This window comes from Anarhichas minor, unplaced genomic scaffold (genome assembly GCF_050575085.1).
Source record: "Anarhichas minor isolate MPS153535 unplaced genomic scaffold, ASM5057508v1 ptg000007l, whole genome shotgun sequence".
Classification (NCBI taxonomy): Eukaryota; Metazoa; Chordata; class Actinopteri; order Perciformes; family Anarhichadidae; genus Anarhichas; species Anarhichas minor.
In genome coordinates, this window is record NW_027466453.1 from 6808885 (window position 1) to 6824871 (window position 15987).

Consider the following 15987-nt stretch of genomic DNA (forward strand, 5'->3'; position numbering starts at 1 on the left):
ATCTGTACAACTAGCTGTGACACACACACACATACGCTGGTGATATGAAATACATAGGTTGTTTTTTTGTACAGTCATTTTATTTCATTAAATTTGATAACAAAATGGCTTGTTCATTCTGCAGCAATGATATTCTTTCTCTGAATATACATATAGTTTTATAACAGTCTTAATACGATTTCAAAATTACATCAATCTCAATTCCGTAAATCTAAACCATTAAAATATGTTAATTTCCAGCAACGATAAACAGAAAAAGACAACAAACAAAAAAAGAGCTCATATACTGTAAATCTGGCTGACAGATATTTCCAACAGGATAAAATAATTCTCATTAACTAAAGGTCACTAAAATAAGCCAAATATGAAAAAACTAATTCACTGATGATCCCTTTGATGGTGATCAAATGAACAAAATGATATTCAAAAAGATATGAAGAGAAACAAATTAAAGAACACCGTCCTTCAGGCAAACGAAACATAAAATGTGTCCTCCTTTGAGCAGCAATAACATAAATCTGCCAACTTACAAACAATATCCCACACATCTCAGTTGAAGGAACCAAAAACTAAACCGTATTCCATCAATTCAAGCTCAACCGAACCAGGAACGGGCTAACTGGAATGAGGCGAGGACAAATTTAGATTTGGCAAACACACGAAGCATATGAGGTTTTAGACACGTTAACTCTAGACCAGACACAGTACAGTGGGGGGTTTTGTAGTTGTTTGTTTTTAAAGATTATACTGAAATGAATTATATTCCATAAATTATCAAAAATGAGCTTCCCTTATCAACTCCTATTCCAGAGCTGCTTTACCTTCTATACAACGTTACATTTTCCAATTATAAATCACTGCGGATGTACAGCAATTCACACCGTTGCCATAAACTGACACCACTTTACTTTTTTATTTGTGTAACCTCGAGGGTTCCTCTTGTTTTCAACAGAGCACCTGGCTTTTTTTTATACAAGTGATGACAGCTTTTATTTCCTTCACTGTCGCCCCCGGAGTCTACAAGTCAAGCCACCTCTTGTGGACTGTGCGTGTGCTCCGTCCTTCCTTCCTCGTCTCCTCCGCTCCGCGGTGCAGCGCTATAGCTCGGTGCGAGAGCGGGAGATGCGAGGGCCTTTCCTTATTTCTTTCCTCTTCTCCTCTTTCCTCCTCCTCTTCTCCTCCTCCCTCAGGATCTTCTGGAACGCCTCGGCGGTGTGAAGCACCTAAAGCGGACGAGTCGGGGTTAGAGAGGCTACGTGAGGCTCTGTTTTCTAAAAAGGAGGGGCAGGGTGTGGAAAAACATGCGTCACACTTACGTCGTCTCTCTCCGTGCGGTACGGGTTTATGAAGTCGGGGGATTTCTCCGTTATTCCCAGCTCCTGCGACATCTTGAAGAGATGAGCAGAGTCGACAAATGAGGAAAAGAGGAGGAGAGGTTCACGTGATCATGTATTCAAAAGAGATGAGGAATGAAAGTGAGACACCGTGACATCGCTTACTCTGCAGCTCAAACGCAGCTGCAGACTAAAATCGGTATTTCTTCGGAGTACTATATCTTATCTGATCATTTCATCATGTCAGCTTTAGACGCTATGAGCTACATGGAATAGAGAGGGGGGGGGGGGGCAGTTATGCTCAAATGTGACCGGCGATAGGTTTGCCAGGTGGCCGCTGACCATTTTGTAATTTGTAAATAAATTGAAACACAACGGGAATCTGTTCTACTGTTAATGCAAGTAAAAAATCATTAAAATAGACTAAAAGAGCTTGTTTATAAAAGAAATAGAGCCATACGTACATGTTTTAGTGATGGGAGGAAACCGGAGCGCCATATACATTTTATCTGATGAATATTATTAATTGTTTGCTCATTAACTGGCCCCATGGCGAGGTGAGTACCCCTGGAGTCGGGGATCAGAAGCGAACTAAACTAATAGCGGGGTTACTGAGGCGCGCTTTCACTGCTGCCTCCAGCCTCAGAATTAATCCACAATATAATCCTCTTGGCCCATGGCTAAAGTCATACATTAATCCTGCCAGAGTTTAGTTCATTAACCCGCGCGGAGATATGCCATTTCATCTGCTTTGCTCTTTTGAGTTCTCAAAAGAGCCGCAATCCATCGGGGACAAATTTGACGACCAATGACACATTTAGCGGCGATAGTCGACACCGAGGATGCGCCGTGCACCCACATGACTGCAGATTACACTGCAAGCTCCACATCCAACCCACCCTGTGCTATATAGCGTTGAACTGTTTTCCATGTTCTCACTGGCTCGTTTCATCATGCCCTTATATGGCGTTCTGCATCTAGACTTCACAACAAGGAAGCGTTATCAGCATTTTGCTCAGGACTCAAATTGTAAAACTAAACTAAACTGAATCAGCCTCCATATTGGGACTTGTTTTAGCTCCTTTAATGTGGTCGGAGTTTGCATTTTTCAGCAGCGTTGTCTAAACAGCACTCTCTTTCTGTTTAGCTCTGCAGAACGGTGATGTCACAGATGTTCTCAGCCCGTCAGAAACAACAAGAGCAGGGTCGGCGATGTAGTCTTACGAGGGTGAGGACGTGTTGGTGGGCTCCTCCTGTGAAAACCCCCGTCTGGTTACAGAAATTCAGGCCCCAGCGCAGCAGCCCGTCCCAGTCGGTGTTCCGGTCGAAGTAGTGGTGGACGATACGGGGGAAACGCAGCGCCACGTCGCCAAAGAACGCCGTGTTCTCCACCACGTGGGAATAAGCTGCAGATGTGAGGAAGAGGAGAGAAACAGGTCAATTGAAAGAAATAAGACAGGGGGAGGAACAGTTTTGATGCAATGTATGTGTGTGTGTGTGTGTGCTGCCAAAACACTCGGAGCATGCGGCTAAATAGAACAAAAAGGGAAGAGAGCAGCTCAAGCGATGGCTGATCTAGTTCAGGGAACACACTCAAATAGGTGGTGTCGGTGAATAAGCTGGAGAAAGAGGGGGAGATGTTACAGATGATATTATTGGCACCAAAGGGGGAGAAGGATGAAAGAAAGGCGGAGTGACACGAGAAACGGGTGACAAACCAGTCAGAGGTGTTGGAGACAGAAACGGTGAGGCTGCTAAATAAAAGTGTCTTATGTAAGTAGAGCGAGAGCAAAAGACATAAATGAACCAGCTGAGGTGTGAAAGTGAATCAGACCGTCTTTGATCTTATCGTCCATTGGGAACGGGTCATCGGGCTGCATGTTGGCCGTAACCAGGATTTGTCTCGAGTCCTCCAACACCTTAGGAATAAAAAAAAAAAACCCACAAAAAACAGTTTAATAGCCAGGTTTAGTTACTTTACACTATGAGCCGGGGATTTAAATTGCTGTTGTAAATCAGGCGGAAAAGTAGTTACGAACTAAGAGGAAAAATGTATTCCCATCAAATTTTACACAGCACCTTTACTGCTGAGATCAGGAGTTAAAACACAAACTGTGCACAAACAGCAATCTGAGAATTAGTCACACACACACACACACACACACACACACACACACACACACACACACACACACACACACACACACACACACACACACACACACACACACACACACACACACACACACACACACACACACGGTACAGAAATGCTGACAATGTCTTGGAGCCACTGAAGGTCGACTACGCTAGTTGTCCTTGAGAGGCGCGCAGATAGCCGTCCTCTGGGAGAATGAGGCGCGCTGTAAAGCAGAGCTCCGAGAGGCCGAATTAACATTCAAATGAATGCGAGGAAAACATGCTGATGAATGTGATGTGGAGCTTTTGATTCTCTGTCGCGCTGCGAACCTCCTCGTCCTTCAATCTGCCGAGAGCACAAGACGCCCGGGCTCTTTGAAGTAACTGTTGCTCTGTTGGTTTTTCGATTTTGTTTTTACTCGTGGCCTTGTCTGCGCTTGGTTTCGCTGCTGCCCACAGACTACGTGAATGCGCGCACACACACACACACACACACACACACACACACACACACACACACACACACACACACACACACACACACACACACACACACACACACACACACACACACACACACACACACGCGCACTCTACCTTGAAGAGTCCTTTAAGCATGATGTCTATGATCTTGTACTGCTGGTTGATGTCGTTCAGCTCCACCAGGTTCTTCAACGCGCTCAGTTGATCTTTCCTCTTGGTCTCAAACAGCCGCTTGTCTGATAAGAGGAGCTCAGGAGGACAAACACTCTCCACATGGGGCGTAACTCACATATATGCTCATGCATGCTCTGTCACATTAAACACACACACACGCAGAAGGATACAGATGTCCAGGTTGGAGTCGTGTCTCATTCTGTGCGTGTCCGAGTCCGCCGAGCCGAGGGCGGCGGCGAGCGCCAGGACCAGTGCACACACACTCCGCATGGTCGGCAGAGAGGCTCTCTCTCCTGAAGAAGAAAAAAAGAAAATGAAGAAGACAAGCCATGAGATGCACATCGCGTTGTTGAACATCTCAACACTGAGCACACACACACTAAGAGATTGTGATCTCAATTCATTCATCTGTAGAACTCAAGAAGAGAATTCTTTGACTGAACACGTTGTCTTTTGATACAGAGACTTCACTTTCATCTGAAAATAGTTCTCTTATTCACAAAGCCGCTTTTTTCCCTTATTTTCCGAAGCTGCTAGAACGGCTCCGTCTCTCTTGTGATGCTTGTGGAATACACGAGAGACAGATAGGGAGACATGCTGGGGATAAGTGGTCAATGTGGAACACGAGAGTGGAGCCGGCATGTGAAGACGAGCTCCTTATGCTGCTTAAAAAAAAAAGAAGAAGAAGACACATCTGATGTCTGGCACTAGCATAATCCCCAAGAGGAACATTTACAATCTCTGCATCACACACACTCTCTCTCTGCTCCCCCCCCCTCACGGTCTCTGTATCCAAAGCCGTGATCGTACACACCATTTGTCATCCAGTTGCAACTTCCTTTCCCTCAGAGGCTTTTTTGTTTTTACACATTTGAGAGGTCGGGGAGAAGATAAATACAACAGCTAAAAATAGCGCCTCATCAAATGAAAATTTGATGAAGGCCATATTTTTAAGATAACATTAGAAGGAAAAACAGAAGGAACCGGAGGGGGGAGGGGGCGCGCAATGTTGATGAAAAGCTACAAGATATAATTCTTCGCTCGTAGCTCTGCTCAGACACGGCGGTAAAACCTAAAGACTCAGAGATAGCAGAGACAGTGCGAGATAGATGGAGCCTGTGCAGGAGGATAATGAGCGCCCGGGACTTGATTTCGCACCGACAGAATTAATCTTTACAAGCGGCGCGGCTGCCGACTCTCGAGCCTGAAGGACTGGTAGGATGCTTGCTCGGGTGTGAATGTTAATTGAGAGTGAATCTCACTTAAATCAGGAGGAGGAAAAGCATATGCTCCTGGACACACACACACACACACACACACACACACACACACACACACACCATCCCTCCACAGAGTGCTGATAATGTGGATCCTACTACAACCTCCTCCTGTATCACTGACTGCTTTGCTTTCACAGCACATCCCGAACGCAGCATGACGACAGTCCAAAGACACTAATCTGACAGCTGATCTCAAGATATGATTCTACCGATGCCAGTGCGACTTCTTTGGTTCGAAGTGGTGGTCTCTGGGTCTCTTATTTAAAAATCAAACAGCAAGAGAACTTGTTTTTTTCTTACAGAGTCAGCAGAAACAAGTGTTCCCGAAGACAGCTGAGCGAGGACAACGTTCGATTAAGGCCAATTTGTGCGTTCGGAGAACATCTTTTGGGTAGCTTCCCAGCTTTTCTGAGAAATGCAGCACTAAATATCCTTAAGTGCTGCTCGAAAGCCTCCATATTTCTAGAGAGCAGCCAAGAAAAAAAGGCCGCCTTAGTCCCTCCCAGCGTCCAGTTATTTGATGGTCCTGTGAGCCTCCATGCAGTCAGCCATGTGGCTCTGACAATAAAAAAAAGGTTATCGCCAGCAGCACAATTTAATGCAGTCAACACAAGGCTGACGGTTTTTCCGTGCAATTGGGCAAAGCGCTGAGACTTTTAAGGAGCAGCGGAAGATGGACATTAGGAGCGGATCAATCATCTCTAATGTGGCATGAGCGGCACAGGAACGAGAGTCTGAATGCATCCGTTAACTGCAAGCAGGCAACACTGATTATACAAGACGGTCATTTGAGTGAATCTGAGTCACCACCCGGGAAAGCACTCACGTTTTGAGGTCAGATCACACCTCACGGTGATGCGCGTTAATGTAGAAACCAAGCGCTCCTTGATTCTTACGCTGGGCTGCTTGTGGAGAAACGACACGAACATAACATGATTTCTGCCTGTTGTCATAACAGCAACAACACCTTTTTCTGCTTGAGGTGTGCAGCAGCACGTACACACATTATATTGTAGGACGAACAACACAGCTGCTCTGCGAGAAGCGTGCTTTTGGGTGGATTTCCCTCCAGCTGACGGCCAGCGTCCACAAGGTGGGAGGGTCTGGTACAGACTTGGTCCGTCAATGTGGCCCTCAGGTCGGGGTGAGGTGTGTTCATCGCGGGGAGATCTGGAGGCGTGTAAGCCCACGTAGATTTTTTTTTTTCCTGCTCTGCCAAACAACAACCCACTGTGGCAGAGTTCCTGTGTGGGAGACCCAGGTTCCAGCTCCGTCAGATAAGTGGGCTCGCATGTCTTATCCCACTGCACACCCGTGAAGATATACAGCTCCACTCGGAACTCCCTGCGGCGTGAAAACACACATCAGATATTCTACTATGCGGTGCAATATCTGCAATTTTCTCTCTAGTCCCGCAGGACAAGAAGAAGAAAAAGAAATCTGAAAATGATCTTCCAATAAAAAGCAGGAAACGGTCCAAACTGTTAAGCAACCAGCTCTGACTTTAACTTCAAGAGGCGAACGTAGCCCTCGAGGAGGAAGAGACTTCTGAGAGGATGGAGCGAGCAAGATGCTCATCAGACAGCTGGATGTGCATCAGCAGTGGATCCAGATCCCCCTCAGGCTGCCAGCCTGCTGTGGGAGGTTTGAGGTCCAAGGACTGACACATCATCTCTCTCCCTGTTATCATTCATGTAGAGGCACTGCCACGGACATGTGTAATAGTGATGATGATGATGATGGCAGAGCCTGGATAAAGACCGTCACGTGGCCCATCAATTACGGATTGCTTAGTTGATTGCCCGAACCCCTTCCTGACCCGCCTTCCCTACAGCCGCGCGACCCTTCGCGAGCAATAACGAGTTAATTCACTTAATTCAGAGCCAGTAATAACGCGTTTAGTATGAAGCTGTGGCGTAAGACCCCATCTGTTAGTGATCTACGTCAACTCCGCAATACTACATCACAATTATGTATACGCGGTTCCCTCGAGGGGAGCGCTTTTAGGGAATTGAACAAGTATTTGAAGTCGCTCTTCGACACAATCGATTCCGCCCGTCATCGCAGCTGTGCGCGCCCCGAAGGATTCATCGGCCAGCGGCCGGTTCAGGTGATCAAACAAGATCAAGCGTTGCACAACACAGCCACGAAAACTCGCGGATCACTCACCGTGTTGTTGTGAGAAACGGCGGCGGTTAGGCGAACGGCGTTTGCTCCGAAGTAGTGCTGGTTAACCTTCTTGTTTTTTTGTATCTCCACACGAGACGTTTAAGGTCAGCTCGCGGATGAAACGGACGGGACAGGCGACGTGCCCCTGTGGTTCCTCGGGTGACAGCAACACGGAGGTGTTCATTTACATGCGGCTCTCGCTGCTCCACTCCGCCAGCGACACGATCGCACCGGCTGGCTCGCCTCGGACGAATGACAGCCAGCGGGCGCTAACCGAGGAGGAGGAGGAGGAGGAGGAGGATGTTGTTTCCGCACGGAGGATTTAGAGAGAGACGCCACCAGAGCGTGGGGTGCGTTCCGTTTCCCTCGTGTGTTATTTCATTCCATGTAGGTGATTCCTCTGAGATGCTAAGGATGTGCTGACATATTGCGAGAGACATTTTTGATGATACTTGCAGTGTGAAAGAGACTGGTATATAGTGTGCGTAATGGTATTATATCATATGAAAAGTATCACAGTTACAGGTGTAGGCCTATAATAAAGAAACAAATGGGTTTTTGATCTTTAATGAATAAAGATGCCACAGTAACGGCGTTGCACGGAACAACAAACTTTGGATAACTTCAAATACTTTCAAAATACATGCAGCGAATGATCTCACTGAGACACGTGTCAGATGTGCTGCTTTAAGAGCGGAACGGGAAAACACACTAGGTCTCTAGTGAACGTATGTGTAACAATACGTGAACAATGAAATTGGCAACATGATGGCGTAACAATATCAGCCATTATAATAATGTCGGTGTGCCGGAACATGAGCCTGCTTTCACTGTGAAGTCAGACAGACAGATGGACACGTCTCCAACACGCCTGAGGACAACAGTCAAGGAGCTTAGGAAGCAGGGAGTAACTAAAAGACACCTGAATGTGTGTATTGTGTTTACGATAAGTGCCGAGTGTGTTGCAGCTTGTCAGACACATACAGATGCATGTTTGAGCGGGCGACATCGTGTCATCATGTGTGTGTGTGTGTGTGTTCACAGGTGTTCATGCGTGTGTTTCACTTCAGATAAAGGGATACAGGACGTTGCCGGGCGGACTGGGGCTGCAGCTCTCGCTTGGCGTCTGCAGGCAGGGCGACTCCATCGCAGCCCTCGCGCTCTGCTTCTGCTCCTCTGTGAGCGGCGGCTGCAGCACGATGCTCTGGATCTGAGTGAGCGGAAGAAGAGGGAGGATTTTACTTTAAATGACAGGGAGAGGGGGAGACGAGCCACATTACGAGGAAGGAACAGAGAGGAAGAAGGGAGAAATGAAAAGAAAGAGCATGGGACATAATGCCAATATTGGGACTAAAAGCTAAAAGGTTAATCGGCAGTGAGGAGGGAGAAAGTAGGGAAAGATAGTTGAACGTCTGAATCAGAGGAAAAAGTCCTTTTTATCCTGCGTGGCTGATATACAAGATTGGGAGCATTTCGATTTTCTCAACCGCTCTCAACATGGCGACAGCTTTGGCTGTAAACTACAGCAAAAAGTGCTGATGGAGCTAACAGTGTTTACCTGAGGGGGAACCGGAGGGTGGGTACTCTGCAATGACACAGTGGTTCAGGACGCAGTTATCAGCTGTAACCAGCGTATGAGAGCAGAGTGGGACACGCCCTCATGCACGGACGTGCACTAAAAGCACCGCGGCGAGAGCGGCTCTGTCAAAGCATACTCCACTATATCTTCACATAGCAAACTGTTGCTTTCCACTATATCAATGCACTGAACCCCGTATACTGCACCTTTAAAAAACGAAATACATCGGCAAGGCTGACAAAAGGCAAATTCTTCAGAGGGAGACTCTCTCACACACACACACACACACACACACACACACACACACACACACACACACACACACACACACACACACACACACACACACACACACACACACACACAGGATTTGCCGAGTGCTAAATAAGTAAGCATGACAGAAAGCTTCTACTACCAAAACAAAACTATTAGCGTCAGTTGTCACAGGAAATACAGCAGAATTATAACCGTATTAACAGAATATTGTTGTGAGCTACAGGAGCCTGAGTATTGTTATTAAAGCAACAACATCCGTTATATTGTCACCAAACTATCACCATCTTCGTCATCATCATCATTCTCTGCATTACTGGAGAATGAGAACAAAATCTGTAACTTTAAGAAGTTTCCAGAGAGAGAGAGAGAAGAGATGCTGCACTGAAAGTTAAAGCCGTTATTTCTCGCTTCCCAGCAAGCGACTCGAGAGGATGATATTTTGAGGAACAGGCGAAGGTGAAGGAAAAATAAAAACTTGTTTTGGTAACTGAAAAGAGCAAAAGGGGAAATAGAGGTGAATGGAGAGGAGTTGGTGGGGTGAGAACAATTTTGGAGAGCAAAAAAAGAAGAAGAGAGGCGGGGGCAAAGGAATAAGGAGGAGAAACAGAGAAGGCGAGCGAGTGAAAGGTCAGGCTGTGTACCAGAGAATGAAAGAGATAGAAAGAGCGTAACAGAGGCCCTCCGGTCTGAGGGACGTTATTAATAGTCTGCAAGCGCTAGAATTTATGAAAAGGGACTCTCCCCTAAGACCAGCTCCTATCTGACAAGCTGACTTAGCATGCGGCGCAACCCATCACCACTGGATGATACAGAGACATAGTTAGAGAAATGGCCATGGGCTCAAGCTGCAAAAGCAAATGACGCATGCATGCACACACATGCTTGCTTGTATCATATCGTGTGTGCGTACATGCCTCCGTGACACACACACACACACACACACACACTCTCAGTTGACAGTCATGTCACAACTCATCGGGAGGAAGCGAGACAGTGACACGACACCAGATCACTGCCAGATGTGCACAGAGAGCTTCCTCGTGGACTGAGGCTGAAGTCCACAGACTTTTCAACAGAGCTCATGGACAGAGTTCAATGGTTTGACAGATTGGAGCAGCAGAGGAGACGTTAGGGGAGTAAACTCATACTGTCTAGCGACCGTTAAGAGAAGTCTGCCACATTGAACCCTGCCTCCCCTAAACTGCATCGATGTCGTACACACACACACACACACACTCACACAGTTTATGATTGCCTGGCGCTCGCTGCACTGGGAGCTGCGGTTCGTGCCATCATTCTGTCACTCCTCTGACTCTGAGCTACTTTCAGAATGCTAAATGTGCTTCAGGTCCTAGCATGCGATGCCAAATTGGAGCGAGGCAATCTGCTGCTCCTTCCGTGTTTCAGAACGTCTCGAAGCAAAACCCAGTATGGGCTCTGTGCACCCGCCGCAAAGCTAACAAGGGTAACGACGAGGACATAGTTCACCGTGTTCAATCCATGCGGAAACGAGATCTTCTCGGAGAATTCTGAAGCCGGCTCACACAGCACCGTGTTTCTTCCGGGGGACAATCTGAACGAGTGATGCTGATCACTAGTTAATGCTGCGATCACGACTGAGCAGAGCAGCAACCCAACTGAGGGACAAAATGATTTATACATATTCTCTGTTTGCCCTTTTTGTAAAATCAAAGTTAACCTTTGATGGATATACAGAATAGTGCAGATTAACCTATAAAAAACGGTTTTAATTAATAATTCACCAACCAGTAGAGGCCTTTAGACTGACACAACCTCTTTAACATCTGTGGGTGGTCGTGTTTACATCCAACACCAGACTGTGTCATCTTCAAACAAATGACCCGCAGCAACAAAACGTCTACTGAGTGAGACTGCAGTTATGCATTTATTCCTTGAACGCCTCACAGCTAACCAGCCGTTTGGGTCCACTGTAGGTCTTGGCCATACTCAGCCTCTATTGCTCGCCTTAAAGTGCCGAGGGCTGAGTCTGGAATAATCACAATATAATGAAAGAGAGAAAGAATGTACACCAAGACGCAAGCTAAGGCTAATATATAAGTCTATTACAATGACACAGATTATTCAGGAAAGCTTGTTTGTTTTGTTTTTCTTGAACCTTTAGTTAGCTACTAGGAGTGCTGATTTATTCTATTTTGTATTTCTTGTGTAAATTATTAATCAATGATCACAGGCCCCAGAGTGAAATATCCAAGATTAAAGCAAATGTTTTCTTGTGCGAGTACTTCTCCCCCGGTGTATGGCATCCCAAGAGCACGACAGTATCAGGGGGCAGTGATTATAAAATACGATGTGCACCTGCTCTTTGCTTTGTGTACATCAGGGTGACCATTAAAAGAGCTAGATTCCAAAATCAGAGCAGATCTGTGGCCTCTCGGCATGAAGAGAACAGCGCTAACCGAGCAAACCACGATATCAGTGCTGAGAGAGCTAACGGTGTTAACACTTGTGGGGATCGGCTATTACGTTATCAGCGATTTTAGCGAGCCAGTGGGCCACACGCACACAGGCAATCATAGGCACCAGCATGCAGGTGCGATCGGACCGGCTACGTAAACAAAGCTGAGAGAAGCCCGGGTTACAACACACAGTGACGTCCTTCTCTGCTCAGCTTTATCTTTACAGAGCAAGTAGCTGTATTAATGCTCTCATTTTGGGAATTATGCACCTTTGATGATGGTTGGAAGAGGGGTGTGGAGAGAGCAAAGTGCCAGAATGTGCGTGTGAGATGTTTCCATGTCAGGCGACATAGTTTTGGTTTTTGAGGAGGCATCAGCTCCAGACTACAGGCCAGACAAAAGGCCTAGAGCGCTACTGAGCCACACCCCCTATGGTGACCTCTGACCTTACACTTTGCACCGGTCTTTGCAATTGCAACGTTAAACTACAGCCCCCCCCCCCCCCCTGCTGTGTGACTGAAGTATGATAAAGTCCCACACTGAGGCTACTGCTGTAAATTGGCACTTTCTTATTGCAGTCCTTCTGTGAAAAAATTCTGGTAATTTATTTGCATAAAATTAAACATTTATTCGCTGTGAAGAACAGCAGGACCAGAAAAACACAAAGTATTATAAACCAGCGTGAACCCGACTGTTACGGAGCTTAGTTTGAACTTGATTTATTTTCTAATTCATTTATTCAAAGAATGTAGATATTTATGCGTAACGGGACGATAAAAGTCTATCGCTGTGAGTGTGTCCATCACTTGTTCTGCGTGTGTGTGTGTGTGTCAGCATGCGTGTGTGTGTGTGTACCTGTGAGAGGAGCAGCCTCAGGGCCTGAGCCGCTTCCTCACCGAGCACCTCCCGCCCCCTCCTCTCCACCGCCTCCATCACCTGCAGCAGGTCAGGCTCCCACAGCACTGAAGTACTGCCGTGCTGCAGGAGCTGCAGAGGACACGAGCACCACGTCAAGAGTGCACGATCGTGCAGATATGTAGTCGTTAACATACTGTACATGGGAGGACTGCAGTGAGGGGAGTGAGGAAAGTAAAACAGTAGAAGAGGAGCGTAGAAATAAAGAGGAGAGCATAAAGAATCAAGGTGACAATGAACATGTTTTTCTTTTGAAGTGATGGGATATTGTGGACTATGTAGGGTTCAATTGACCATTCGTTAAGTCCCGCCCTTGAATGCAGACTGGCCAATCATAGCGCAGCATTGGAGATTTTTTGGGGGGATTTGGAGCTCGTCGTGGTTAAATGTGCTACAGCGATACTCGTTACCTGGAGATTTTGGAAGGATATGTAAGTTATGTTATGTTTCCACATAAAACAACCTGTGTATTTTAGTACATCATTCGATAGCGTCAGCACGTCTATGCTACGCTAGCTACTGTAGGTAAACTGGTGATGTGGTGCTCTGTAGCTCCAGCTGCTATCGTAACCCTTTTAACCTGTTTTCTCTGCGGACTCAGTTTGACATCCTGGATAAATCCACATATTGTAGACCCTTCTGTCTGCTTCACTCTGAAAAAGCTTCTTACATTTTTTTTTGAAAATGTGATAATATGCATTCAGGGATACAGTCACAGTTAGTGACAGTGTGGGCTCCATGGTAGCTTGATGGAGTTGCAGTGAGGGGCGGGGTTTAGCAAAATTGAAATCTGCTATCATTTTTTAAAGACGCAAATATGTGTGAAAGGTGCAGAGACCCGACATCAATCCTCAAATATTTGTTTCTCAAATAAGCATGTCCCGAAAACTACTTGTTGTTGGACGATGTATTCTCCCAGAAATGATTGCTGCTCATTTGGATGTGACGGGTTACAGCTGACCGAAAGTTCCTCCCCTGATTTTACTGGATAAATAAAAAATGTTCAGAGCCTCAGTTCACAACACAAAATATGGTAATATCTCTTCAATTTCCATGTGTTGCACAGTGTCAGCCTCCATAACACTGTACTATATTCACTCTCACTACTCATGCGATCCAAACACCCGACCACTTTTATGTTTTCATTACCTTCATTAACTTTTTATGATATTAATATCAAATATGTATTACTGCTCAGAACCATGCCCAATAAATTATACTTGATTTGAGTTGTGTGTGTGTGTGTGTGTGTGTGTGTAAAGCCTCTCACTATAGTGATAAGGCTGAGAGTGGCAGGGTGCAGACGGGAGCTCTCTCCTGAGTTGAGCAGGCAGTAGACGAGGAATCGACTCCACGGCTGACACGCCACGTACTTCTCTAACACGCAGGAAACACACCCAGGGGGGGGGGGAGAGAAAGTGACAAGTTAGGAATGTCGAACTCAGATCTAATTCGTTGGTACATTTAATGAAAATGGTTTATGGTTGATGACATACAGCAGGCGTGTAAAAAACAAAAGAAACGTGCATGCTACAGTGCTGAAGACAGAGATAACATGAGATAGAATAATACCTGAGAATACTAGCACACATACACATCAGCTTTCATCTCTCTCCCACACGCGCACATGCACAGATTACCCACACTCCCTCTCTCCCTCACTGTCTCCCTGTCTGGTACCTGCAGTGGGACTCTTCCTCTGGAGGAAGCCCAGCAGGGAGCTCAGACAGTTGACTGAGGCTCTCAGCAACAGCTCGTGCTTCTGAGGAGAGAAGGAGAGGCTGGTAGGTGGAAACATGAGAGAGGAGCAGAGTACACAATAAAAAAAAAAAGAGGAGAAGGAAAGAACATCTTCCAGCTCACAAATGTCAGATCGTTGGAGGAATGTTATGTAGACACAATGGACACAAACACGCGTGCTGTTACGAGTTGCACCCAGAAACAGAAGGGAGAGCAAGGGAACACCGGAGAGAGCGACCGAGTGAGGCTTTAATAATGCATGTCTCTCCCACAGTGAGCACCGTGTAGTGTCCAAAAATACTGAAGTAGGCCAAGGCGGATATATAGACGACGGCGGAGAGGAGACAGGAGAGGAAAGGAGGGGATGAGAGAGCGAAGGAGGTGAAGGTAGTAGAGGAGAGAGACAGTAGAGGAGAGGAGCCGCAGTGTTTCCTACTGCTGCCAAACCAGAGCATCAAGAGGAAACAGAGGAGGGGAGGAGGAGAGGAGGGGAGGAGGGAGGTGTTACTCCCTATCAGCAGTCGAACAGCAGACTACAGAGCACTGAACCGTAGAGCGGAAGCTCCGTTCACCACTAAAGTCTTTTACACAGAGAAGAAACGCCACTGGTGTGGAACCAGAGGCTGGCAGGCTGCAACACAGGCACTGGATAGGAAAATAAATGCATAACACATAATTACCCCTCAGCTACCATATTTCATCCATCCCATCTGAAGATTGTCACACTCGCAAATATAAATATGTCTTCTTGTAAGTGTGCACGTTGGCGTCTTTGTTTGCTCGTCGTGATCGAAGCCTTGCTAATTAACTTTAGAGCTGGTATCTGCATTGTTACTAATTTATTAAGTCATTATTATAACCATATGGTGCAGTGTTGGCCGGTGCACCGGAGGAGCCGAGTTTCAACAACACGGTTGCAGTTTGCATGCAAATGAGTGTCAGAATGAGCCCAGCGGTGTTACACTTCATTAGCGGGAGCCGTTTGCAGGTTATTTGATTACACATTGGGATAGATGGCAGGCTTCCACACCGCCTCCCTCCACAACTCGGGACACCTCTCCTCCGGTTCAGACATCGCTTTGATGACCTCTCACCGCCCGCGCCGATGGTTTTAACACATTTGTGTTTTAATGACCCGCCACTGCGATACTGTGGCAAAACAAATCATTTAGCTCTAGATCACAGCTATCTTGATGATTATCTGTTGAGTCAAACCTGTCAATCTAAACTCTAAATTACTGAACACTGGTGTAAATTTACAGCCTCCACTTACAACCTTTTTCAAGCTGCTCATCCTCGTCAGTCAAAATGACCAGCACTGCTAGGATAGAGCTCTAAACACATACATTATGACAGTTTTAGACATCAGTGTGTGTAGGAATACTTCATCTCCAACACAAAATTATATTCCTAAAGATTAAGTCAATGGGAGAAGAAATGTATGTGACCAAGAAAGCTCT

At 46.3% G+C, this 15987-nt stretch overlaps 2 protein-coding genes across 2 annotated transcripts in view; both read right to left on the reverse strand.

Moving 5' to 3' along the window:
• Positions 1 to 43: 43 nt before the first annotated feature.
• Positions 44 to 7849, reverse strand: ccdc134 (coiled-coil domain containing 134). Its single transcript, XM_076084220.1, has 7 exons — positions 7580 to 7849; positions 4301 to 4423; positions 4071 to 4192; positions 3169 to 3253; positions 2559 to 2740; positions 1317 to 1388; positions 44 to 1223 (listed from the first exon to the last, which is right to left on the reverse strand). The coding sequence occupies exons 2-7, from the start codon at positions 4398 to 4400 to the stop codon at positions 1098 to 1100; spliced, it is 687 nt and encodes a 228-aa protein (XP_075940335.1). The 5' UTR covers positions 4401 to 4423; positions 7580 to 7849; the 3' UTR covers positions 44 to 1097.
• A 519-nt stretch (positions 7850 to 8368) lies between these two features.
• mei1 (meiotic double-stranded break formation protein 1) overlaps positions 8369 to 15987 on the reverse strand; it is a 45777-nt gene continuing 38158 nt past the window's right edge. Inside the window, exons 28-32 of the mRNA XM_076086684.1 lie at positions 14468 to 14549; positions 14058 to 14164; positions 12728 to 12859; positions 8662 to 8789; positions 8369 to 8450 (exon numbers count right to left, since the gene is read on the reverse strand). Coding sequence (XP_075942799.1) covers positions 8369 to 8450; positions 8662 to 8789; positions 12728 to 12859; positions 14058 to 14164; positions 14468 to 14549 — 531 coding nt within the window. The remainder of the gene's footprint in view (positions 8451 to 8661; positions 8790 to 12727; positions 12860 to 14057; positions 14165 to 14467; positions 14550 to 15987) is intronic.

Bases quoted from the DNA above. Each gene is read 5' to 3' on its own strand.
- ccdc134 (XM_076084220.1), bottom strand. From the start codon at position 4,400: ATGCGGAGTGTGTGTGCACTGGTCCTGGCGCTCGCCGCCGCCCTCGGC. The intron at 1,389-2,558 runs GTAAGACTACAT...CATCTCTTCAAG, and splicing joins ACCAACACGTCCTCACCCTC to ATGTCGCAGGAGCTGGGAAT. The intron at 1,224-1,316 runs GTAAGTGTGACG...CGTCCGCTTTAG, and splicing joins ACCGCACGGAGAGAGACGAC to GTGCTTCACACCGCCGAGGC.